This window comes from Coregonus clupeaformis, chromosome 21 (assembly GCF_020615455.1).
Source record: "Coregonus clupeaformis isolate EN_2021a chromosome 21, ASM2061545v1, whole genome shotgun sequence".
Taxonomy (NCBI): Eukaryota; Metazoa; Chordata; class Actinopteri; order Salmoniformes; family Salmonidae; genus Coregonus; species Coregonus clupeaformis.
In genome coordinates, this window is record NC_059212.1 from 38,949,092 (window position 1) to 38,973,676 (window position 24,585).

General features: G+C 45.1%; 1 protein-coding gene across 1 annotated transcript in view; it reads left to right on the plus strand.

Moving 5' to 3' along the window:
- ptprsb (protein tyrosine phosphatase receptor type Sb) overlaps positions 1–24,585 on the plus strand; it is a 121,108-nt gene that overhangs the window by 57,364 nt on the left and 39,159 nt on the right. Inside the window, exons 2-3 of the mRNA XM_045206040.1 lie at positions 19,920–20,035; positions 22,547–22,558. Of these exons, the coding sequence (XP_045061975.1) occupies positions 19,920–20,035; positions 22,547–22,558 (128 nt within the window). The remainder of the gene's footprint in view (positions 1–19,919; positions 20,036–22,546; positions 22,559–24,585) is intronic.

The window sequence follows — 24,585 nt, forward strand, 5'->3', positions numbered from 1 at the left end:
CTCTGCATGCAGTATTTCGATTGGATGTTTGTCCCATTTGGTAAATTCATTATTAGAGAGCGGACCCCATACTTCGCTGCCATATAGAGCAATTGGTTCTATATCTGATTGGAACATTTTGAGCCAGATTCTGGAATTTCGATTTTAATATTCCTTTTAATGGCATAGAATGCTCTTCTTGCTTTGTCTCTCAGCTCATTCACAGCCATGTGAAAGCTACCAGTGTTGCTGATATTTAGTCCTAGATACGTGTGGTTTTAGGTGTGTTCTAATAGAACTGTGTCCAAATATAATTTATATTTGTCATCCTGATTTCCTGACCTTTTTTGGAATATCATTATATTTGTTTGTTTTAGATTAATGGTCAGACCCAGGTCTGACAGAAGCTGTGCAGATGATCTAGATGCTGCTGTAACCCCTCCTTAGTCTTCACTATTATTCTACAATGTAGAAAATAGTACAAATAAAGAAAAACACTTGAATGAGTAGGTGTGTCCAAACTTTTGACTGGTACTGTACATTGTAATAATAATGAAGAATAATAATATAAAATGGTAATAAATGATAATAATTAAAAATAATAATAATAACAACAATAAAATGGTAACAGTCAATAGTAGAAATATAATAAATATAAAAAGCTAAACATGGAAAATGAAACTATAACTAACTTACAGTGGGGAAAAAAAGTATTTAGTCAGCCACCAATTGTGCAAGTTCTACCACTTAAAAAGATGAGAGAGGCCTGTAATTTTCATCATAGGTACACGTCAACTATGACAGACAAAATGAGAAAAAAAAATCCAGATAATCACATTGTAGGATTTTTAATGAAGTTATTTGCAAATGATGGTGGAAAATAAGTATTTGGTCAATAACAAAAGTTTCTCAATACTTTGTTATATACCCTTTGTTGGCAATGACACAGGTCAAACGTTTTCTGTAAGTGTTCACAAGGTTTTCACACACTGTTGCTGGTATTTTGGTCCATTCCTCCATGCAGATCTCATCTAGAGCAGTGATGTTTTGGGGCTGTCGCTGGGCAACACGGACTTTCAACTCCCTCCAAAGATGTTCTATGGGGTTGAGATGTGGAGACTGGCTAGGCCACTCCAGGACCTTGAAATGCTTCTTACGAAGCCACTCCTTCGTTGCCCGGGCGGTGTGTTTGGGATCATTGTCATGCTGAAAGACCCAGCCACGTTTCATCTTCAATGCCCTTGCTGATGGAAGGAGGTTTTCACTCAAAATCTCATGATACATGGCCCCATTCATTCTTTCCTTTACGACGGATCAGTCGTCCTGGTCCCTTTGCAGAAAAACAGCCCCAAAGCATGATGTTTCCACCCCCATGCTTCACAGTAGGTATGGTGTTCTTTGGATGCAACTCAGCATTCTTTGTCCTCCAAACACGACGAATTGAGTTTTTACCAAAAAGTTATATTTTGGTTTCATCTGACCATATGACATTCTCCCAATCCTCTTCTGGATCATCCAAATGCACTCTAGCAAACTTCAGACGGGCCTGGACATGTACTGGCTTAAGCAGGGGGACACATCTTGCACTGCATGATTTGAGTCCCTGGCGGCGTAGTGTGTTACTGATGGTAGGCTTTGTTACTTTGGTCCCAGCTCTCTGCAGGTCATTCACTAGGTCCCCCGTGTGGTTCTGGGATTTTTGCTCACCGTTCTTGTGATCATTTTGACCCCACAGGGTGAGATCTTGCGTGGAGCCCCAGATCGAGGGAGATTATCAGTGGTCTTGTATGTCTTCCATTTCCTAATAATTGCTCCCACAGTTTATTTCTTCAAACCAAGCTGCTTACCTATTGCAGATTCAGTCTTCCCAGCCTGGTGCAGGTCTACAATTTTGTTTCTGGTGTCCTTTGACAGCTCTTTGGTCTTGGCCATAGTGGAGTTTGGAGTGTGACTGTTTGAGGTTGTGGACAGGTGTCTTTTATACTGATAACAAGTTCAAACAGGTGCCATTAATACAGGTAATGAGTGGAGGACAGAGGGAGCCTCTTAAAGAAGAAGTTACAGGTCTGTGAGAGCCAGAAATCTTGCTTGTTTGTAGGTGACCAAATACTTATTTTCCACCATCATTTGCAAATAAATTCATTAAAAATCCTACAATGTGATTTTCTGGATTTTTTTCCCTCAATTTGTCTGTCATAGTTGACGTGTACCTATGATGAAAATTACAGGCCTCTCTCATCTTTTTAAGTGGGAGAACTTGCACAATTGGTGGCTGACTAAATACTTTTTTTCCCCACTGTATAACTAACTGTCATCCTCACCATTACATCAGTACTACAACTACCATCATCATTGCTACTACTACTACCACCACCATCATTAAACTGCTATCATTACCATCACCCCTACTACCCGTAAAACTACTATTTGGAATAATAATCACAACAATAATAATAATAATAGTAATAACAATAATACTAATAATAAGTAAGTTACTGCTTACTGTGCAGATGTTATTATTCAGTGTCCCTCAGGCTATGGCAGGTAAATACATACATGTATTTGGCTGCAAGAGTAGTCGTTGCTCCTTCGCCCATGAGTATTTTTTTGTATAGTTTAATAAGTTAACATTTGGAATAAATGTAGTAATTTTTGTGAATAATGAATCTCTTGGTGAGGAGTATTTCTCACAGTAAAGGAGAAAGTGCATCTCTGTTTCTACCTCCCCTGTCGTGCAGTGACCACATACACACTCCTCTTTGGGTAGCCATGTCTCTTTGGGTAGCCATGTCTGCCGGTTTCTATTGCCAGTTGGTGGTCACTCAGCCTGTACTTGGTAAGGATCTGTCTCTGCTTCGTATCTCTGACAGAGTAGAGAATATCAGCCAACTCATATTCTCTGTTTAGGGCTTATTTATTTACATAAGTATTCAGACCCTTTGCTATGAGACTCAAAATTGAGCTCAGGTGCATCCTGTTTCCATTGATCATCCGTGAGATGTTACTACAACTTGTTTGGAGTCCACCTGTGGTAAATTCAATTGATTGGACATGATTTGGAAAGGCACACACCTGTCTATATAAGGTCCCACAGTTGACAGTGCATGTCAGAACAAAAACCAAGCCATGAGGTCGAAGGAATTGTCCTTAGAGTTCCGAGACAGGATTGTGTCGAGGCACAGATCCGGGTCTAGTAGAGCTGTGTTGTGATGGGCCGGGTCTAGTAGAGCTGTGTTGTGATGGGCCGAGTCTAGTAGAGCTGTTTTGTGATGGGTCGGGTCTAGTAGAGCTGTGTTGTGATGGGCCGAGTCTAGTAGAGCTGTTTTGTGATGGGTCGGGTCTAGTAGAGCTGTGTTGTGATGGGCCATGTCTAGTAGAGCTGTGTTATGATGGGCCGGGTCTAGTAGAGCTGTGTTGTGATGGGCTGGGTCTAGTAGAGCTGTGTTGTGATGGGCCGGGTCTAGTTGTGCTGTGTTGTGTCTGGTCATGCTGTCCTGAGGCAGGTCTGGTCTGGTAAATCTGTGCTGTGGTGGGCCTGGTCTTGTAGAGCTGTGCTGTAATAAGCTGTGTCTGGCTCTTCTCTCCTGGGGATGGTGGGTGTTTCAGAAAGTGGAGCAGGGGGCCGCTGCTGCTGGGGTGATGGGTGTGTGGGTCCCTGCCAAGTGTTGCATCCTTTAGGTCCTTAGCAAAGCTTCTGACACTGACCTGATCAAGGTGTACATTGTCGTATAAGTGTTCAGATGTTAGAGTGGGATGGTGAGCCATTCTGACGTTGAGCAGTAAGGCACAGTCCACAGTCATCTGTTGATTTATTTTGTCGATCAACTGTCCTGGGAAGTATTTTCTTGGTAGGAGGGTGGACACAACTATATTGGTTGTTGGGAACATAGCCTGTGCCCGCTCTGCCGCTCTTCTCACTGCCCCAGATACATTTTCACCTTTGGCATGAAGGTCGTTTGTGCCAGTGTGGATGATGATGTTGTCAGGGGTGTCAATCCTGGTCTGATTGAGTAGCTGCATTGCACTCTCAGTTGCAGGACACCAGAATTTATACACCTCGTGTCTAGGGAATAATCTTTCCTGGACCAAGAACTTCCCATTTGAATCGATAAGGATTGCAGTTGTGGGTGGTTGTCTGGGTGGAGCAGACTGGGAGGCTGGTAGGTTGACCTGGGCTAGAGCAGACTGGGAGGCTGGTGCAGTGTCATCAGGCTGTGTGGTGGAGGCCATGCTGGTTATGCTGGTCTCAGGTTCTGCCTGTGTGGTACCAAGCTGGTGGACATGTTCTCTAGATGCAGAGGACATAATGACTAGCTACTGGTTGAGGGTGTCAATGTACCTCTCTCTCTGCTCTAGCTCTTCTCTTGTTGTGCTCAGATGGTCCCTGAGGTCATAATTTGTCTGACTCAGTTTGTCCATTCTGCTTTATAATTTAGCAATCGATGCTCTGCTCTCTTCCCTGAACTGTTTCACTGCTTATTTTAGTGTCATCCTCTTGAAGTTTGTTCTCTCTGAGTTCTATGACCTCTGCTTCAACTAGAGAGAGGGTGTTGTGGAAACGTTGCATAGCAGGTGTTCTTGGTGTTGTAGGCATGTTCTTGGCTCTGTCTGCTGCAGGTGAGGTAGGTAGCGGGACACCGAGGGCTTCTTGCTGGGTCACAGAGGCTGTTGGGGGTGTTGGGGCCTGCTCTCCTCCATCATCTCCCTCCTTTACCTTTTCCTCAGCTTCTGAGATGAGTTCAGCTTCTACTTTTAGGGTAGCAAACACATTCTCAAAAGCCTGGAGGCTTGAATCATTGCCTTGTATCAATACAGTTCCATTATTGAATAAGTTGACTGTTTGATGTGTTGCTCTGGTCAGCTTCTTCAAAAATGCTGATCTGACAGCCTTGGCTGATTGTGACACTCTGGCTCCATGGACTTTGATATTTGAGCCAGGGTGTATTTTGTTTTGTTGGGTATTTTGGGTGTATTTCGATGTTGGTAGTTCTGTTGTGTGTATTTCTAGGTTTGCCTTTCTGTTGGGTTCATTTCTAGGTTTGGTCTATGACTCCCAATCGGAGGTAACGAGTGTCAGCTGTCGGCTCGTTATCTCTGATTGGGAGCCATATTTAATCTGTATGTTTTCTTGTTGGTTTTGTGGGTTTTTGTTCCTGTACAGTCATTGCCACTGTGGACTTCACTATCGTCATTTGTTTGTTGTTTTCGTGGTTGCTTTTATTTAAATAAAGTCATCATGTTCACTCCACGCGCTGCGTATTGGTCCGTTTCCTCAGACGATCGTGACAGAAAAACCCACCATAAAAGGACCAAGCGGCGTGTCAAGCGGCAACAGGATCCACCTACACAGGATTTATATCCACCCATAAAGGATTCATGGACATGGGAGGAGATTCTGGATGGTAAGGGGCCTTGGGCACAACCGGGAGAATATCGCCGTCCTCGTGAAGAGCTGGAGGCAGCTAAAGCCGAGAGGCGGCGATATGAGGAGGCAGCACGGAGGCAAGACTGGAAGCCTGTGGGTACTACCCAAGAATTTCTTGGGGGGCTAAGAGGGAGTGTGGCGAAGTCAGGTAGGAGACCTGCGCCTACTCCCTGGACTGACCGTGGAGAGCGAGAGTACGGGCAGACACCGTGTTACGCAGTTGAGCGCATGGTGTCTCCTGTACGCAGGCATAGCCCGGTTCGGTACAGTCCAGCTCCACGTATCGGCCGGGCTAGATTGAGTGTTGAGCCGGATGTCATGAAGCCGGTCCCACGCAGCTGGTCACCAGTGCGTCTCCTCGGGCCGGCGTACATGGCACCAGCCTTGCGCATGGTGTTCCCGGTTCGCCCACATAGGCCGGTGCGGGTTATTACACCTCCCCGTACTGGTCGGGCGACGGGGAGCATCAACCCAGGGAAGGTTGGGCAGGCTCAGTGCTCAAGGGAGCCAGTACGCCTGCACGGTCCGGTATTTCCGGTACCACCTCCTCGCTCCAGCCCAGTACCACCAGTGCCTACACCACGCACCAAGCCTCCTGTGTGTTCCCCGAGTCCTGTGCGTCCTGTTGCTGCTCTCCGCACTAGGCGTTATGTGAGTCCCCAGGGTCCAGCATGCCCTGTTCCGGCTCTCCGCACTAGGCGTTATGTGAGTCCCCAGGGTCCAGCATGCCCTGTTCCGGCTCTCCGCACTAGGCGTTATGTGAGTCCCCAGGGTCCAGCATGCCCTGTTCCGGCTCTCCGCACTAGGCGTTATGTGAGTCCCCAGGGTCCAGCATGCCCTGTTCCGGCTCTCCGCACTAGGCCTTATGTGCGTCCCCAGGGTCCAGCATGCCCTGTTCCTTCTCCCCGCACTAGGCGTTATGTGAGTCCCCAGGGTCCAGCATGCCCTGTTCCGGCTCTCCGCACTAGGCGTTATGTGAGTCCCCAGGGTCCAGCATGCCCTGTTCCGGCTCTCCGCACTAGGCGTTATGTGCGTTCCCAGGGTCCAGCATGCCCTGTTGCTTCTCTCCGCACTAGCCCTGAGATGCGTGTCCTCAGCCCGGTACCTCCTGTTCCGGCACCACGCACCAGGCCTACGATGCGCCTCAGACGGCCAGAGTCTGCCGTCTGCCCAACGGGGCCTGAACTGTCCGTCTGCCCAATGCCGTCTGAACTGCCCGTCTGCCCAACGGCGCCTGAACTGCCCGTCTGCCCAACGCCGTCTGAACTGTCCGTCTGCCAAGCGCCGCAGGAACTGCCCGTCTGTACTGAGCCTGCAAAGCCGCCCGTCTGCCATGAGCCTTCAGAGCCGTCCGCCAGACCGGAGCCGCTAGAGCTCTCCGCCAGACAGGAGCAGCCAGAGCCTTCCGCCAGACAGGATCAGCCAGAGCCTTCCGCCAGACAGGATCAGCCAGAGCCTTCCGCCAGACAGGATCAGCCAGAGCCTTCCGCCAGACAGGATCAGCCAGAGCCTTCCGCCAGACAGGATCAGCCAGAGCCTTCCGCCAGACAGGATCAGCCAGAGCCTTCCGCCAGACAGGATCAGCCAGAGCCTTCCGCCAGACAGGATCAGCCAGAGCCTTCCGCCAGACAGGATCAGCCAGAGCCTTCCGCCAGCCAGGATCCGCCAGAGCCGTCCAGCCAGGATCCGCCAGAGCCGTCCAGCCAGGATCCGCCAGAACCAGCTAGTCAGGTACTGTCCCTTAGTCCGGTGCTGCCCCTTAGTCCGGTGCTGCCCCTTAGTCCGGTGCCGCCCCTTAATCCAGTGGGGTTTAGTTGGGGGGTGGTCATGTGGAAGGGGCTACGGAAGCGGATAGTGACTAAGGTGGGGTGGGGACCACGACCTGGGCCAGAGCCGCCACCATGGACAGACGCCCACCCAGACCCTCCCCTAGACTGTATGCTGGTGCGCCCGGAGTTCGCACCTTTAGGGGGGGGTACTGTGACACTCTGGCTCCATGGACTTTGATATTTGAGCCAGGGTGTATTTTGTTTTGTTGGGTATTTTGGGTGTATTTCGATGTTGGTAGTTCTGTTGTGTGTATTTCTAGGTTTGCCTTTCTGTTGGGTTCATTTCTAGGTTTGGTCTATGACTCCCAATCGGAGGTAACGAGTGTCAGCTGTCGGCTCGTTATCTCTGATTGGGAGCCATATTTAATCTGTATGTTTTCTTGTTGGTTTTGTGGGTTTTTGTTCCTGTACAGTCATTGCCACTGTGGACTTCACTATCGTCATTTGTTTGTTGTTTTCGTGGTTGCTTTTATTTAAATAAAGTCATCATGTTCACTCCACGCTCTGCGTATTGGTCCGTTTCCTCAGACGATCGTGACACTGATGCCTCTCTTTTTTGAGAAAGGGAAATGGTTGCGAATAACCCTTTTCCATATTTGCCCTCGTTTCCCTCCCCCTTCTCTTATTTTGCGCCCAGCTCTGCTCTGTTCCACGGGGACAAGAGAGCGAGGGAAAGACACGGGGGGGGTGTTCTGCCTCGTTTGCCTTTCATGTGTCTACAGAAGAGATAAGCAAAGTGATGTCAGCTGCAGCTAGCAGAGCGGAGACAGAGACGGCTCACTAAACACACACACACACACACACACACACACCCTAACAAAACAACTCCCCATAGCTCCCAGAGTATTGCTTTAACTTCAGCCCCTGTAGATAAATTGTTGTCCAGGAGCAGATACCGTACTCCTGTGGATGAGTGTCTCTCTCTCTCTCTCTCTCTCTCTCTCTCTCTCTCTCTTTCTTTCACTCTGTCTGTCTCTCTGTCTCTCTCTTTTCTCCCTCTCCATTTTCTCTCTCTCTCTCTCTCTCTCTCTCTCTCTCTCTCTCTCTCTCTCTCTCACACACACACGCCATACACACACACACACACACACACAGCCCACTGTCATCACGTAAACTACAGTCTAGTTTGGGCATGTCTCTCATTAAATACAGCGTCTGGATCGATCTCACCTCCCCTGCTCAGTCTCTCTGTCTCTCTCTACACCAAACATTAAGAACACCTTCCTAATATTGAGTTGCACCCCCCTCAGAACAGTCTCAATTCGTCGGGCATGGACACTACAGTCGTGGTCAAAAGTTTTGAGAATTTATTTTATTTATTTATTTTACCTTTATTTAACTAGGCAAGTCAGTTAAGAACAAATTCTTATTTACAATGACGGCCTACACCAGCCAAACCCGGACGACGCTGGGCCAATTGTGCGCCGCCCTATGGGAATGACACAAATACTAATTTTCACAAAGTCTGCTGCCTTAGTTTTGATGATGGAAATTTTCATATACTCCAGAATGTCATGAAGAGTGATCAGATGAATTGCAATTAATTGCAAAGTCCCTCTTTGCCATGAAAATGAACTTAATCCCCAAAAAACATGTCCACTGCATTTCAGCCCTGCCACAAAAGGACCAGCTGCCATCATTACATTTTAGTAATTTAGCAGACGCTCTTATCCAGAGCGACTTACAGTTAGTGAGTGCATACGTCAGGGCGCCCAAGTAAGTCCAGCAAGCGCCAGGACCGTCTCCTAAAGTTGATTCAGCTGCAGGATCGGGGCACCACCAGTGCAGAGCTTGCTCAGGAATGGCAGCAGGCAGGTGTGAGTGCATCTGCACGCACAGTGAGGCGAATGCTTTTGGAGGATGGCCTGGTGTCAAGAAGGGCAGCAAAGAAGCCACTTCTCTCCAGGAAAAAGGGACAGACTGATATTCTGCAAAAGGTACAGGGATTGGACTGCTGAGGACTGGGGTAAAGTCATTTTCTCTGATGAATCCCCTTTCCGATTGTTGCATTCGGAAAACACCTTGATGGCGCTACCATCAGTCCTGTGTCATGCCAACAGTAAAGCATCCTGAGACCATTCATGTGTGGGGTTGCTTCTCAGTCAAGGGAGGGGGCTCACTCACAATTTTGTCTAAGAACACAGCCATGAAGAGGACTGAGCACGCCCCCATTCTCATCGATGGGGCTGTAGTGGAACAGGTTGAGAGCTTCAAGTTCCTTGGTGTCCACATCACCAACGAACTATCATGGTCCAAACACACCAAGACAGTCGTGAAGAGGACACGACCAAACCTATTCCCCCTCAGGAGACTGAAAAGATTTGGCATGGGTCCTCAGATCCTCAAAAAGTTCTACAGCTGCACCATCGAGAGCATCCTGACTGGTTGCATCACCGCCTGGATGGCAATCGCTCGGCCTCCGACCGCAAGGCACTACAGAGGGTAGTACGTACGGCCCAGTACATCACTGGGGTCAAGCTTCCTGCCATCCAGGACCTCTATACCAGGCGGTGTCAGAGGAAGGCCCTAAAAAAAAAAAAGACTCAAGCTACCCTAGTCGTAGACTGTTCTCTCTGCTACCGCACGGCAAGCGGTACCGGAGTGCCCCCCCCCCATCTGACAAATATATCTCATAACACTGAAGCAGCGAACTTTGTGAAGACCAATACTTGTGTCATTCTCAAAACTTTTGACCACGACTGTACAAGGTTACAAGGTGTCAAAAGCATTCCACAGGGATGCTGGCCCATGTTGACTCCAATGCTACCCACAGTTGTGTCAAGTTGGCTGGATGTCCTTTGGGTGCTGGACCATTCTTGATACACACGGGAAACTGTTGAGCGTGAAAAACCCAGCAGTGTTGCAGTTCTTGACACAAACCGGTGCGCCTGGCACCTACTACCATACCCCGTTCAAAGGCACTTAAATATTTTGTCTTGCCCATTCACCCTCTGAATGGCACACATACACAATCCATGTCTCAATTGTCTCAAGGCTTAAAAATTATTATTTAACCCGTCTCCTCCCCTTCATCTACAACTGATTGAAGTGGATTTAACAATGACATCAATAAAGGATCATAGCTTTCACCTGGATTCACCTATTCAGTCTATATGTCATGGAAAATGCAGGTGTTCCTAATGTTTTGTATACTCAGTGTATCTATGTTTGTCTGTCGATTCCTGAGGGACACACACACTTGCAAACATAGCAGGCTCCCACTTACGGGACTGGTCATTCTTTAGAAATGTTCATAGCAACAAGCTCCACTGAGTTGTGTTGTTCAGCATATCTACAGCTGTCTCAGTGACTCACTGTGATCATTGTTATCTCTCTCTCTCGACACTGAAACACAGTCACAGGTCTTATACAGAAATACCCCCCTACCAAATCCACACTGTGCTTTTGTCATGTTCTGTAGTACGCTTTTCCATCACACTGCTATAAGCCAGGGGGAGTCTGAAAGCAGCTGTGTGTGTGTGTGTGTGTGTGCGCGCATAAGTGTGTGTGTTTTGTGAAAGAGTTGTTTTGTCTTGTTTCATTTTCCCCGCTGAGCGGTAGATGGGTGTATTTCCCTGCTGTTGTGGTCCCTCTGCTCGCTCCATGTCAAACACACTGTTTCTGATAAGTTTGTGTGTGAGAGTGTGTGTGTGTGCGTGTAGTCGTGTATATTTATTTGTGTGTGCACACTTGTGAAGGGCTTCCAGCAGAATATTGTCAAGGTGAAAATTACTGGAAGAATAATAACAATGTGCCATGATAATAACGTGCTTTAGGAGACTGGGATAATAATGTACAATGTTGCTAAACAATTCAGTGAAGTGTGCTGAGAAAGAGAGAGGGAGAGAGGGTAGAATGGGGATTTCAAGTTTTGACTACAGATATGCTCCAGGGACTCCTATTGTGTGTAGCTAGCGTGGAACCCCGTATTATCGGCATATTCAGCAGCGTTTAAGAAATATATTACCTTCAACAGTGTTATCTTGTGATCAAGCCATCAAAGTTTTGTGATTATTGGTGTCGTAAAAATGTTAGCTAACGGGTTAGCAATGAGCAAGTTTGACATTTCAGTGGAAATACTACTATTATCAGCTTTTTGATAAGCGGTTTAGCAAAAAAATATGTCCCGTATTATCGGCATACAGCCCCCAGTTATTGGCCACCTTACTATTTTGTTCAATTACAAGATATATCCGTTTAATTTTGTTCAAAAAAGAGACACCACCCACGTACCCGAAGTGTTTACTAGATAGTTGACTAGTTGGCTAGCCTTCCGGTGAGAAATAATGACTTGCCTGTCAATTTTCCATTGCGTAGCCCGGTGCGCCCTCCTGTGGACTCTTAAAAAATTGTTCTTCACCAACATATTCAGTGTTGTAACCAAATAATGTCTCATCATTTGTTTTACAGATTAATTTTATGTTTTGAGAAAGTAGATAACAGTTGAATACTAAAATATGAGTCTTAATAATTTACATCAAATAAAACTTTAATTTCAGTAATGTGCATTGACATAAACAATGCAAACACTGTTGGAGTTTGTGTTGCAGAGGTGCACTTGGAAAGTAAAGGAAGAAATACACAAAATGGGTTCAATAAATATATAGATTATATTTTAGACATTTTATTTTTTTGTACAAATAAATAATTTAATGTGAACACAAACCAAACAAACTTTTTTTTTTTTTTTTTTTTTTTTTCACCTTTATTTAACCAGGTAAGCCAGTTGAGAACAGGTTCTCATTTACAACTGCGACCTGGCCAAGATAAAGCAAAGTAGTGCAATAAAAACAACACAGAGTTACATATGGGGTAAAAAAAAAAAACATAAAGTCAGAAATACAACAGAAAATATATATACAGTGTGTGCAAATGTAGCAAGTTATGGAGGTAAGGCAATAAATAGGCTATAGTGCAGAATAATTACAATAGTATTAACACTGGAATGCTAGATGTGCAAGAGATTATGTGCAAATAGAGATACTGGGGTGCAAAAGAGCAAAATAAATAACAATATAGGGATGAGGTAGTTGGGTGGGCTAATTTCAGATGGGCTGTGTACAGGTGCAGTGATCGGTAAGGTGCTCTGACAACTGATGCTTAAAGTTATTGAGGGAGATAAGAGTCTCCAGCTTCAGAGATTTTTGCAATTCGTTCCAGTCATTGGCAGCAGAGAACTGGAAGGAATGGCGGCCAAAGGAGGTGTTGGCTTTGGGAATGACCAGAGAGATATACCTGCTGGAGCGCAGACTACGGGTGGGTGCTGCTATGGTGACCAATGAGCTAAGATAAGGCGGGGATTTGCCTAGCAGTGATTTATAGATGGCCTGGAGCCAGTGGGTTTGACGACGAACATGTAGTGAGGACCAGCCAACAAGAGCGTACAGGTCACAGTGGTGGGTAGTGTATGGGGCTTTGGAGACAAAACGGATGGCACTGTGATAGACTACATCCAATTTGCTGAGTAGAGTGTTGGAGGCTATTTTGTAAATGACATCGCGAAGTCAAGGATCGGTAGGATAGTCAGTTTTACGAGGGCATGTTTGGCAGCATGAGTGAAGGAGGCTTTGTTGCGAAATAGGAAGCCGATTCTAGATTTAACTTTGGATTGGAGATTCTTTATGTGAGTCTGGAAGTTGAGTTTACAGTCTAACCAGACACCTAGATATTTGTAGTTGTCCACATACTCTAGGTCAGACTCGTCGAGAGTGGTGATTCTAGTCGGGTGGGCGGGTGCTAGCAGCGTTCGATTGAAAAGCATGCATTTAGTTTTACTAGTGTTTAAGAGCAGTTGGAGGCTACTGAAGGATTGTTGTATGGCATTGAAGCTCGTTTGGATTAAAACAATTAAATCTCGACCTCCATCCCTATATTGTCACAAAAATCACAATAAAAATCCAGCTCCACCGCTACCTCTTGATCCCACTGAACACACCTGCTGGGAACCAGTGCTGGCAGAAGTCACAGCACACCCATGGCACCTCGGATCTACACTCCTGAGGGGAGCTTGCAGGCGGATCATGCTCCCTGCAGCGAGCACAGCAGGTGGTGTCTTCTTTTATAAAAAAATTAATAATAATAAAAATTGATTAATATGGTTTTGCAAAATGTAGAAGTTCTTCAACAACAATAGTAATTGATATAACTGAGAGAGAGAAAAACAGATTATGAAGTACCTGAGAGTGATAAGTCATTTTTTTGTAATTTAACATGTGTTTACCTGTGGAGGTGGCTGTATTCAAATTGCAGGGGGCAGGGACACCAGACGAGGCTGCTATGGTGGTGTGACCAGGGGAGACGGAGGAGGCAGTTGGTCCAGAGGAGGCCATGTTGGTGGTGACAGACAGGGGGAGTGGTGTGCATCGTGGTGGTGGTGGACAAAACCGCTGACGATGGCTTGGAGGAGCTGGTGTTTGTAATGGTGGGGTTGAGGGGCCGACGATGGTGTGGCCGGGAGAGTAGGCACGTAGCCTTCTTCTGCAGCTGTGGACTCCGGCGGCTCCTACAGGTTGCACACTGGGAGGCATTGGCAGTGGTGATGCAGCTGTCAGGAGTGGTTCCAGCAGGGGGTCCAGTAGAGGCGATGGCGTCAATGGTCATATCCATGGCAGCCCTCTCCTGTGCCCTCTGTGTTCTGAGGGCTGCCCAACGCTCTTTCTCCTCTGCCTCGGCCCTCTCCTTCTCACCCCTCTCCTGCCACTGGCGCGTGTATTCCTCTCCGGTGAGGCATGTGGCGACCACAGGGAGTCTTCTGTATCGATCTAGCTGATACTTAAGGACAGTAAGGATGTGCCCCAGGTCCTTCGCTATCAGCCCCCCCTCTATTAGGGGGTGCTCTTCTAGAGTTAGGGCTGGGACTGGAGCAGGGGCTTGGACTGGAGCAGGGGCTGAGGGTCCTCCTGTGATCACTGGGGAGGAGGTGCTGATGGACGGCACAGTGCTGCTGGTTCCAGGAGAGGCGGTGGTGGGACCCGGAACGGACCGAGACGGCATTAAACGGGACCCTTCAATGGCTGAAGGGTCAAAAGGGAAGTGGCCACACTTCTTAAACCCTTCCACCACATAGCACATGTCCTTGCAGCGCTGGTACGGGTAGCGGAATACTCTGGCAAATTCTTTAAAGGGCCAAAGTATGCCACGTCCAGCGGCTGCAGGACATGGGTGCAGTGTGGTGGAAGACAAAGAAGTATAACCCCTTCCCTTAGTGCCGCCGCAAGCACCTCTGGGTCCATGTGGCTCTTGTGCCCATCTAAGAGGAGAAGGAGAGGGCGCTCCTTCACTGCATGCTTAATGAAGTGCTAAAACCACTTTCTGAACAGGTACCCGTCAATGTAGCCACTGTTTGACCGTCCATACAAGGCTTGGGGGGGGCCTCCCAGTGTGTAGTGGCCACCGGGGAAACACTTGGGGTAGATGATAAATGGGGGGACATCCTCCCCAGCTGCGTTGAAGCAGGCCAGCACTGTGATGTGCTCCTTGGTCCCCAGACTCATCGCAATTATAGATTTGTCTGGGTTTCTCCCTCAACCCACTCTCCTCCAAGTGCTTCTCATAAGAAGTGAAGAAGCTGTCCAGGGTGTCCGGCCTCGTCATGCTCTATCTCTTGTGCCTCCTCCTGAACATTTCCCACCACCTCTTCCCCAGTGGTGGGATTGTTTCCCCTGGGTGCCGAAACCTACAATAGAAGATAATATGTAATTGTCCATCCAGGATGAAAATGTTTGTTTTGGCATCACCTTACACATCCACATTTACATCACACACATTGAGAACAGTCAGTCCAGCATTCTACATACATAAACACATAGAACACCAAATACCTGCATATTTCATCAGCCTCTGTCTGGTAAAGGGGAACCCATGGCTGGCGCAGTAGATACAGTACTGCACCAGAGAGGTTTCAAGCAATGTGGGTGGTCCACTGCGACAACCATGGGTCACCCGGCCACTCAGCCTGTCCGCCAGGATCTGCCGAGGTACACCATGCACCTTGGTAGATAAGAAAATAAAACTGTTACTAGCAGATACAATTCACATACACATGGTAATCTCCTAAAAACAAAAGATGCCTAACCTTGGCAGCCTGGCGGATAGCCATCCCTGCACCGCAGTCCTCCATGGCATGGAACATGTCCACCTCACTCCACTGCTTCCTCTTGACTCTCTCCATGCTGTGGTGTTAATACATGTAGCTAAATAACTTGGCATACTATGCACATTTTAGAAAGATAACTCAATCTGAATATGTATAAACATTTACATTTCAAAGCTAAGGCATTGAAAGGTGATTAAAGTTTTCACAATAACTGAAAGTGTACCCACGTTTTTTGTTTGATGCTATCTGTAATGAAAATTAGTGTCCCAATTAGTTTAATATTGATGCATACATTGTCAAATTTGACTAAATACTGCATCTATGTAGCTGTTGTAAGATGAAACATAGCCAACAGTGATAGGTGTCAAAAAGTTAATGGTTCAAAGTTCCAAATACATTTTTGCAGATTGTGCAAAACGCCTCTGTCAGAGGACTCCAATTTTGATACGGTAAAGTTTGACAACATTCAGCTGTTTCGTGATATGTATTATTTAACGCTTACAATTTATTTCCTTTTTGCTGTCTTAGCAGTTCTATCAACATTTAGCAACTAAGCTAGCAACATTAGAAAATCCATTAGCTATATTTCAGAGGTAAAAAGTTATGTGTGGTCTGTCGCGCAGTTGAATTTTAAAATATGCAGCGTGTTCCACAAAATGTGGACATATATAACTTTTTTGAAAACGCTCAAAACCTAACTTAACTTACATAAATTGCACTGAAAATCGGTGGTCAGCTAGCTAGAAGGGTGTCGTTAGTCGCAAAACGTACCGTTATTTTCCAGTCCATTTAAATGTTGAGCTCGAGGTGATTTAGTCCTCCAACCGCTAGAGCAGGGGTGTCAAACTCATTCCATGGAGGGCCTAGTGTCTGCAGGTTTTTGGTTTTTCCTTTCAATTAAGACCTAGACAATCAGGTGAGGGGAGTTCTTTACTAATTACTGACCTTAATTAATCAATCAAATACTAGGGAGGAGTGAAAACCCGCAGACACTAGGCCCTCTGTGGAATGAGTTTGACACGTGTGCGCTAGAGAGTGTCCGAAGTTAGGGGGTGTCCGATGTTGGGGGAAAATTAGCTAGCTATATGTGACTCGTTTCAGGAAACAAGGCGTATTTCGTGCGTCACTACTTCACAGGAGAGGCATTTGAATGTAAACATTTATTTTTTATCAAAAAGCATTTTTTGGCAGAATTGCCTTCTGGAACATGTGAACTTTCATATGCCTTAATAACAAACGTGTATGCCATCTGTAAATACGAATACAATTGTTAAATTACAAGCCTAGTTGGTTGAGCCACAGAAAAAGACAGGAACCTTCCCGCTAGCCATGATTGGCTGAGGTAATGGGTGGGCTGGACATGCCGAGAGATGAGTTTGGATTGGTCTGCCATGTAGCGCGCTTCTGTCTATAACATGAGCTGCTCAGTATGAGTAGGTAATCCTTTCTAACGCAACTTTTTTTAAAGATATCACAAAGAACTGCAAAAGTGTTGCTGATGCTCTCCACTTTCTGGAGATCCAAGTTTTGAAATCAGTGGAATGTCCGGTGGAAGCAGATTATGCAGATTATGATAGCTAAGGAGAAAATTCTGCCGTTTGATTGCAAATATGCAAGGGAGTCGAAAAGAGAACACACAGAAGGCTGTTGTATAAAACACCTGTCTCCGGATTACATCTTCAAACTAAGGGCAACCATGGCATCAGTGACAGGGAGGGAGAAGCATTCATCCATGTATACGGGTAAGAGAGTCTAGGTAGCTACATTATGAAAAAAAAATTATGCACTCACTAACTGTAAGTCGTCCTGGATAAGAGCGTCTGCTAAATGACTAAAATGTAAATGTAATTTTTCAGATATTATATGTTTCTAATTTTGTCCGAAAGTTTTTTCATTGCAAGTTAAAGCTAATGTTAGCTGGCTGGCTTTCTAGCTAACGTTATGTGTATGATCTGTGTAGTAATATTATTTGTATCTCAGAGCCATTTGCATTGCTAGTTATAGCCTAATGTTAGCTAGCTAGCTAACATTGTACCTAGTTGGATAGCGTTAGCTACCTGCAGACTCATGCGGGGTAGTAACGTTATGAGTTGGGATTATGGTTCATTGTTTCGCTAGCTAGCTACATGTCTAAACAAAGACTCCACTATGCAAGTAACCATTTCACTGTACTGTTTACACCTTCTCTATCCTGTGCATGTTACAAATAAACTTTGATTTTATTTGATGTAGTGTGTGTTTACCAGAGACGGTAATGTGAAGAACAACATGACCTGCACCAAAGTCAAATAAGGATATAACGCTAGGCCAACGAGACAGTGTCCAAGTTCTAAAATTCTCCGGTAGAATGCCCTGCTTTTATTTTGTCACTCACAACCGTAAGCTATTTTCTGTAATTAGCTCGCCATTAACTTGTAAATAATGATCTTGTTGTGAGTTTATTTTCCTGTAATAATTAATACATATTAGCTAAAGTTAAGATGTTGTCAGCTATATGATATGGTCATTGTTTGAACTGGCGAGCCAGCCAACTTAACGTTAACTAGGTAGCTAACAAGCTAGAAATTAACCAAAACATTGTTAAGAAAGTTGCTTTTAGTTGCCTGGTTTGCTAGATTGACATATACTAAATTATTTTTTAAACGGATGGGTTTATTGCTGTTAAAATACACCAGCTTTGCTATTTTGGACCACCAGGTTGCTGATGTCATGCAGCCTGTTGTTTTTATGTTTATTCTTTTTCATAACGACAATGACAAGTTTGATGTCGGACGACAATAGAATGTTCATGATGTCACTGCGACAACTGTCTACAGACATGTCGATAGACGTAGTATAAACCAGCCTTTAGTCTTGAAATCTTTGGTTGTTTAGTACACTACCGTACTCACTCTGTTTAGCACATGGCCTCATGTGAATCCTTAAAGAGATGGGTGGGGCTAAGGCTTAAGAGGGTGTGAACGATGCTAAATGGGTGTAGACAAAGAAGAGCTCTCCAGTAGGTGTACCAAAACATTCAAGGGCCATTTTCTCAAAAGTGGGGTTACAAGTTTATCAACTTACAATGCAGAATTACTTTTCCATTGTTCCTCAACTGTAGTGTATGATTGACCATTTTCTAGCTCTGAGTCTCTACCTTTATCCAATGTAAAAAAAAAAAAAATTCAAATGTTGCTACGAAACACCGAATCGAGCTGGTTGGTCACAAATGCTCCAGGGACTCCTATTGTGTGTAGCTAGATATATGCTCCAGGGACTCCTATTGTGTGTAGCTAGATATATGCTCCAGGGACTCCTATTGTGTGTAGCTAGATATATGCTCCAGGGACTCCTATTGTGTGAGTCTTTGACAATTTTTAGGGCCTTCCTCTGACACCGCCTGGTATAGAGGTCCTGGATGGCAGGGAGCTTGGCCCCAGTGATGTACTGGGCCATATGCACCACCCTCTGTAGTGCCTGCGGTCGGAGGCCGAGCAGTTGTCATACCAGGCAGTGAGGCAACCAGTCAGGATGCTCTCGATGGTGCAGCTGTAGAACCTTTTGAGGATCTGAGGACCCATGCCAAATATTTTCTCCTTAGGGGGAATAGGTTTTGTCGTGCCCTCTTCACGACTGTCTTGGTGTGCTTGGACCATGTTAGTTTGTTGGTGATGTGGACACCAAGGAACTTGAAGCTCTCAACCTGCTCCACTACAGCCCCGTCGATGAGAATGGGGGCGTGTTCGGTCCTCTTCTTTTCCCTGTAGTCCACAATCATCTCCTTTGTCTTGATCGCGTTGAGGGAGAGGTTGTTGTCCTGGCACCACACGGCCAGGTCTCTGACCTCCTCCCTATAGGCTGTCTCGTCGTTGTCGGTGATCAGCCCTATCACTGTTGTGTCATCGGCAAACTTAATGATGGTGTTGGAGTCGTGCCTGGCCATGCAGTCATGAGTGAACAGGGAGTACAGGAGGGGACTGAGCACGCACCCCTGAGGGGCCCCCGTGTTGAAGATCAGCGTGGCGGATGTGTTGTTACCTACCCTTACCACCTGGGGGCGGCCCGTCAGGAAGTCCATAATCCAGTTGCAGAGGGAGGTGTTTAGTCCCAGGGTCCTTAGCTTAGTGATGAGCTTTGAGGACACTATGGTGTTGAACGCTGAGCTGTAGTCAATGAATAGCATTTTCACATAGGTGTTCCTTTTGTCCAGGTGTGAAAGGGCAGTGTGGAGCGCAATAGAGATTGCATCATCTGTGGATCTGTTGGGGCGGTATGCAAATTGGAGTGTGTCTAGGGTTTCTGGGACAATGGTGTTGATGTGAGCCATGACCAGCCTTTCAAAGCACTTCATGGCTACAGACTTGAGTGCTACGGGTCGGTAGTCATTTAGACAGGTTACCTTAGTGTTCTTGGGCACAGGGACTATGCAGGGGTTGATGAGTAAATATAGATTTGATTTATGAATGTATCATTAATTAACCCATGGCAATGTCTCTTTTTCCTCTCTCTCCCTCTCTCTCTCTCCCCCTCTCTCTCTCGCTCTCATCCTCTTTCTCACTTTTTCTTTCTTTCTCTCCACCCCATCTCTCTGTTTCTCTCTCTCTCTCCGTCTCTCAGGTGCCCTCCAGATAGAGAACAGTGAGGAGACAGACCAGGGAAAGTATGAGTGTGTGGCCACTAACTCTCAGGGCGTGCGCTACTCTTCACCGGCCAACCTGTATGTGCGAGGTAGGAACTGATCACGCATGTAAGAACACACAAACACACACACACACACACATGCATTATAACACACACACACATCTGTCACACAGCTGAAACAGCTGTCACCATTATACAATGTATTAAGTGGTGTTAAGTGCTAGTTTATCTACATGTTGTTTTGTTATTTATTTTCTTCCTATTTGCATCTACTAACCAAACCAAACCTAACCACCAAGTGAAACACCAGATGGTGACCTAAGATTGATAACGTTCAAGACTAAACTGGGTTTTACAGGTGTTGCATCAAAGTGCTGTATTTTATGATAACTGCCACTGAATGGAATTAGACAAAAAGAGATAGATCAGTGATGTCCTTACTGCACTGGGGCCAATGTGCAGTTCCAGGGTTTTTGCTACAGTATGACATCACAATTGTCCTATCCCTCCTCATCTTATTATAAATTGAGGGCCACAGTGACTGAGAGTTTGTTTTTCTCTTGCACTTTAAAGTGGAACTAACAGGGGTTTAACTACTTTGCAGATATGAAACAAACAGACAATTCCCAATTTTTGCTACAAAACCAACTTTATAAGAGGTTTTAAAAATAGGTTATATTTGACTCAACATTCCATGAGGTACATTAAGGCATTGTTGGCAGAATAGATGGATGCAGTTCAATGCATGATTAATATAATTCACCAATACATTACTTGGTAGTCCAAAAAATATTGCTATCAGGTTGTAAATCACAGCTGGCCTGGTACATTGTTTGCTGCCTCCATTCGGGATGCACGGTTTTAGTTTCAATACAATCAAACTAGCAAGGGCAATGATCACAAGTCAGTCATAACATGGCTAATATGCTAGCATATCTATTTATGTAGCAAGCTTAAACACAGAGCCTAACATTAGCTAGATAGCTAGCTGATAGGAGGACTTCATGTCATTGGAGGTGTGGGTGAGTGACTGACTTTTTCCCCTCATATCGTTTTTCGGTGGCTACACAGCTAGAGATGCACGTGTCATTTGGTTAGCTAGCAAGACATATGAATCACTTTGCTAGCTAGCTATGCTGAACGACTGTTATCCAGTTAGCATATATCTTGCATTAGCAAATTTACTCTGGCTACTGTAGCTATCTACTCCGATTTCAGAGCACTCTTGTCTGAGTGTGCCAGAGCGCAGAATTACTGATGAATTTACGAACGCGCAAGACCCGCTGAATAGGACCGGTGTCAGTAAACGTAGGCAAAAAAAAAGAGTTTGTCACGGACGCTCTATATAACATGTATACGGCCTAACCAGCTCTGCTAGGTTGAGTAAAATGGTCAGTGAGGTGTTCTCTCATTTGTGTCTGGTAGTAGATAGCTAGCAGGCTAAGCTAGCCAACTTTAGCCAGTTAGCTTGGGTGCTTGGTTGGGACAACTCCGCAGGCAAGCTGCAGAAGGACGAGCAGGCTATTCCACATCGTTTATCAGTGCATTTTTTGAGAGGGTTTATCTAATGTTCCTTCGTTAGATTTTAGCTCATCTTGCTCTGGCTAGCATTAGTTGTTGATCTTGTTGTTGTTGATGTGCATATAGGGAAAGATAGCCTACCTTTTATGGTTGTTTGATCAATAGGACTGTAAAGTTCCCAAATGTAAGAGGACTCCCGTGGTATTTAGCTACATATTTGCAGAAATCCATTCAAGTGTATTTTGTGGCTTTTGCCGAATGCGTTCTAGTGATCTAAAGTTGTGCTGTTGCAACTGCCTGTAAACACACAGTCCAGTTCAAAGTGAGTGATGGCAGGCAAATGGCTTGTTTGCATATAGGCCTAATGTAGCTCTGATTGGCTATGTCGCACCGTTCTGCGTAGACTCGGGTCCTGGATGAGACAGATGTTTTTATTAGGTTTTATTTACTGCAGTGTCTATTAATTGTCCAAACACACTGCCGCTTTCCCACTCTATATTGCTATAGAATTTTCACAATTCCTTAGTATACACAATTCCTAAACGTTCTAAGAATTTATGAGAACGTGAAAATGACCATGTCTAAGTGCTCGCTTGTCAAAAAAGAAAATAAAAAGGGTGTGATATCTTCCTGGGGGTGTACATGAACAGATTTTAATAAGATTTCATGTTGCTAAAATGCTGTCAGTTCCACTTTAATGCTAGGGAATACATTTGGTTTCTCATATCTAAATGAGATACTAAAAAGCAAGAATGCAAACCAACAGACAGTGTGGCCCTCCAGGAGTTTGAGACTTCTGTTCTAGGTTCTCGACTGGGGTAAGGGAGACGGGATTTAGGGGTTCTAGACTCACAGTTCTAAGCTCTTGAGCCCCTGAGTTTGACGTTCCTGATTCTACATTTTTAGTGGGTTCTGTGAAGACCAGTGTGTATGTGCGTGTGTACACGTGTGTTGGTGTGTGTATGCGGTGTGTGCGTGAGGCTTTGAGCTGGCCGTTTTTACTCTGTCTGTGTTTCCCCGTTCTCTCTCTCCCCCTCACGTCATTGTGTTCTGCATCAACCCCCTTACATCCCCCAGAGCTACGAGAAGGTTGGTGTGTTCTTTCTTTTCTTTTGTTACGCCTTCCTTTTTATAACACATTTACTCCAAAAGTTAGGAGTACTTCTAAAGTAAGGAGAGATAAATCAGTCTTAAACAGTCTAGAAAATACGTATGAATAACCCTCATGTTAAATTGGTTTTCATTTGATAAACACACTTCTTTGATTGAAGGCGTTTCACTAAGCTGTAATGTGGCTACCTGCCTACGCAGTCGTTTGCATTGATTGCATCGGGAGGCCTTGTTTGTAGACCTTGGATATTGCTTTCACTCCGAGCACAACGTTCTCTGCATGGAACGTTCTTGTTGTCATGGAGACCCAGGAATTGGAAATGAAAAGAAGGCTATCTATGCATGGAGGGAGAGTGGAGGCAGCGCTTGCGTGCCTGTATCCAGACTGTCTAACTGTGTATGGCACGGCTCCGTGTGTGCTTGTGTGTGTGTGCGTGCATGCGCTCTGCGTGTGTCGATTTGATTTATTTCTGTTGTCTTGTCCAATGTCTTTTATTTCTTGTTCTGTTCTGTCTGTGTGGGCATGTGTTATGTCACTGTCATGCTTCTGCACTTGTCGCATGTTGTGTGTCTCTTTGCCAATGTGTTTTTCTGTCTCTGTGTGTGGTATTGGTCTGCTACTGTTTGTTTGCGTACATACTCTGTGTAGCCAGTTTGGTGCTTGTATGCTGATTGGTTGTGTGGTCCTCATATCCCCTCAGGGAAAATAAAGCATTCAAATAAGGCTTTATTCAAGTGGCATTTAAAAGTAGCATATAATTATTTACACGCTTGTTTGGTCAGCAAAGACTAAGTTAGTTCTGCTGGCTCAACATACACTTACACTCAGAGGCCAACAACACACACTGCTTCCTTTCTTTATGTACAATATCTGTATTTATATTCAGGTAAACAAAATATGGAATCATATTTATTTGCGCAAAAAAGAACATCTGTGTTATTATTCACACAGAGATCCGATGTAATTCCATGGTTATACTACATTATATTATTATGTTATTGTTCACACAGAGATCCTATGTAATTGGTTATTCAGCTGCTAAATAGCGGTTGCTGTGAAATATATTACGTCGTCCATTGATTGGCAGTTGAAATGAACAATTTATCCTCCTCTATATTGATGTATATTTATAGAATACACATATTAATAAAAAATCTCTCCACTTCTTTATTAGGTGAGGCAGGATTAGCGTGTGTAAATGCCAACAGTGCTTTAGTGTGCTGTGGCTGTGCTCTTTAATGAAATGCAACGGTATCCTAGGCAGCTCTCAATCCCCATCTACTATGGTCTAACATCCTCATCAACTCTACCCTGTAGACAATCCTGTTATTGATACTGGAGCAAAATATAATCAATCATTGCATTACAGTTTCCCCCCTTGGACTATATGGTCTACAGTGGGCTATTTAATTAACAAGCAAAACTAGTGGGCTATAAGAGAGATGCTATTCTATCAACATTCTGGCCAGAGATTTTCTTGAGAAGGGCTCTAGAAATATCCTTCATATGTTCCATGATATTAATACTACCTTGTTTTATTGATACTGAACTCACATATATGTCTCATAGTAAACTGTCTGACTGTTCAGTCTCGGCTGTCCTCTGTTCAGCATGCTCTTGAATATTGTGCTGTCCTGCTGCAGAGCTGGATGTACCCTACTTTCCTACTTGACAGAAGTGTCAACGTTCTCTTCTTCAGCCCGAACTGGACACATTGTAAACAAGTCTCCAAACCTTAAGGGAACTTCTAGTCAAAACGCAGTAGTTAGATATGTATACTACACATTATGCACACACTTTAAGAGTTTAGTACACTGCTCAAAAAAATAAAGGGAACACTTAAACAACACAATGTAACTCACACTTCTGTGAAATCAAACCACTTAGGAAGCAACACTGATTGACAATACATTTCACATGCTGTTGTGCAAATGGAATAGACAACAGGTGGAAATTATAGGCAATTAGCAAGACACCCCCAATAAAGGACTGGTTTTGCAGGTGG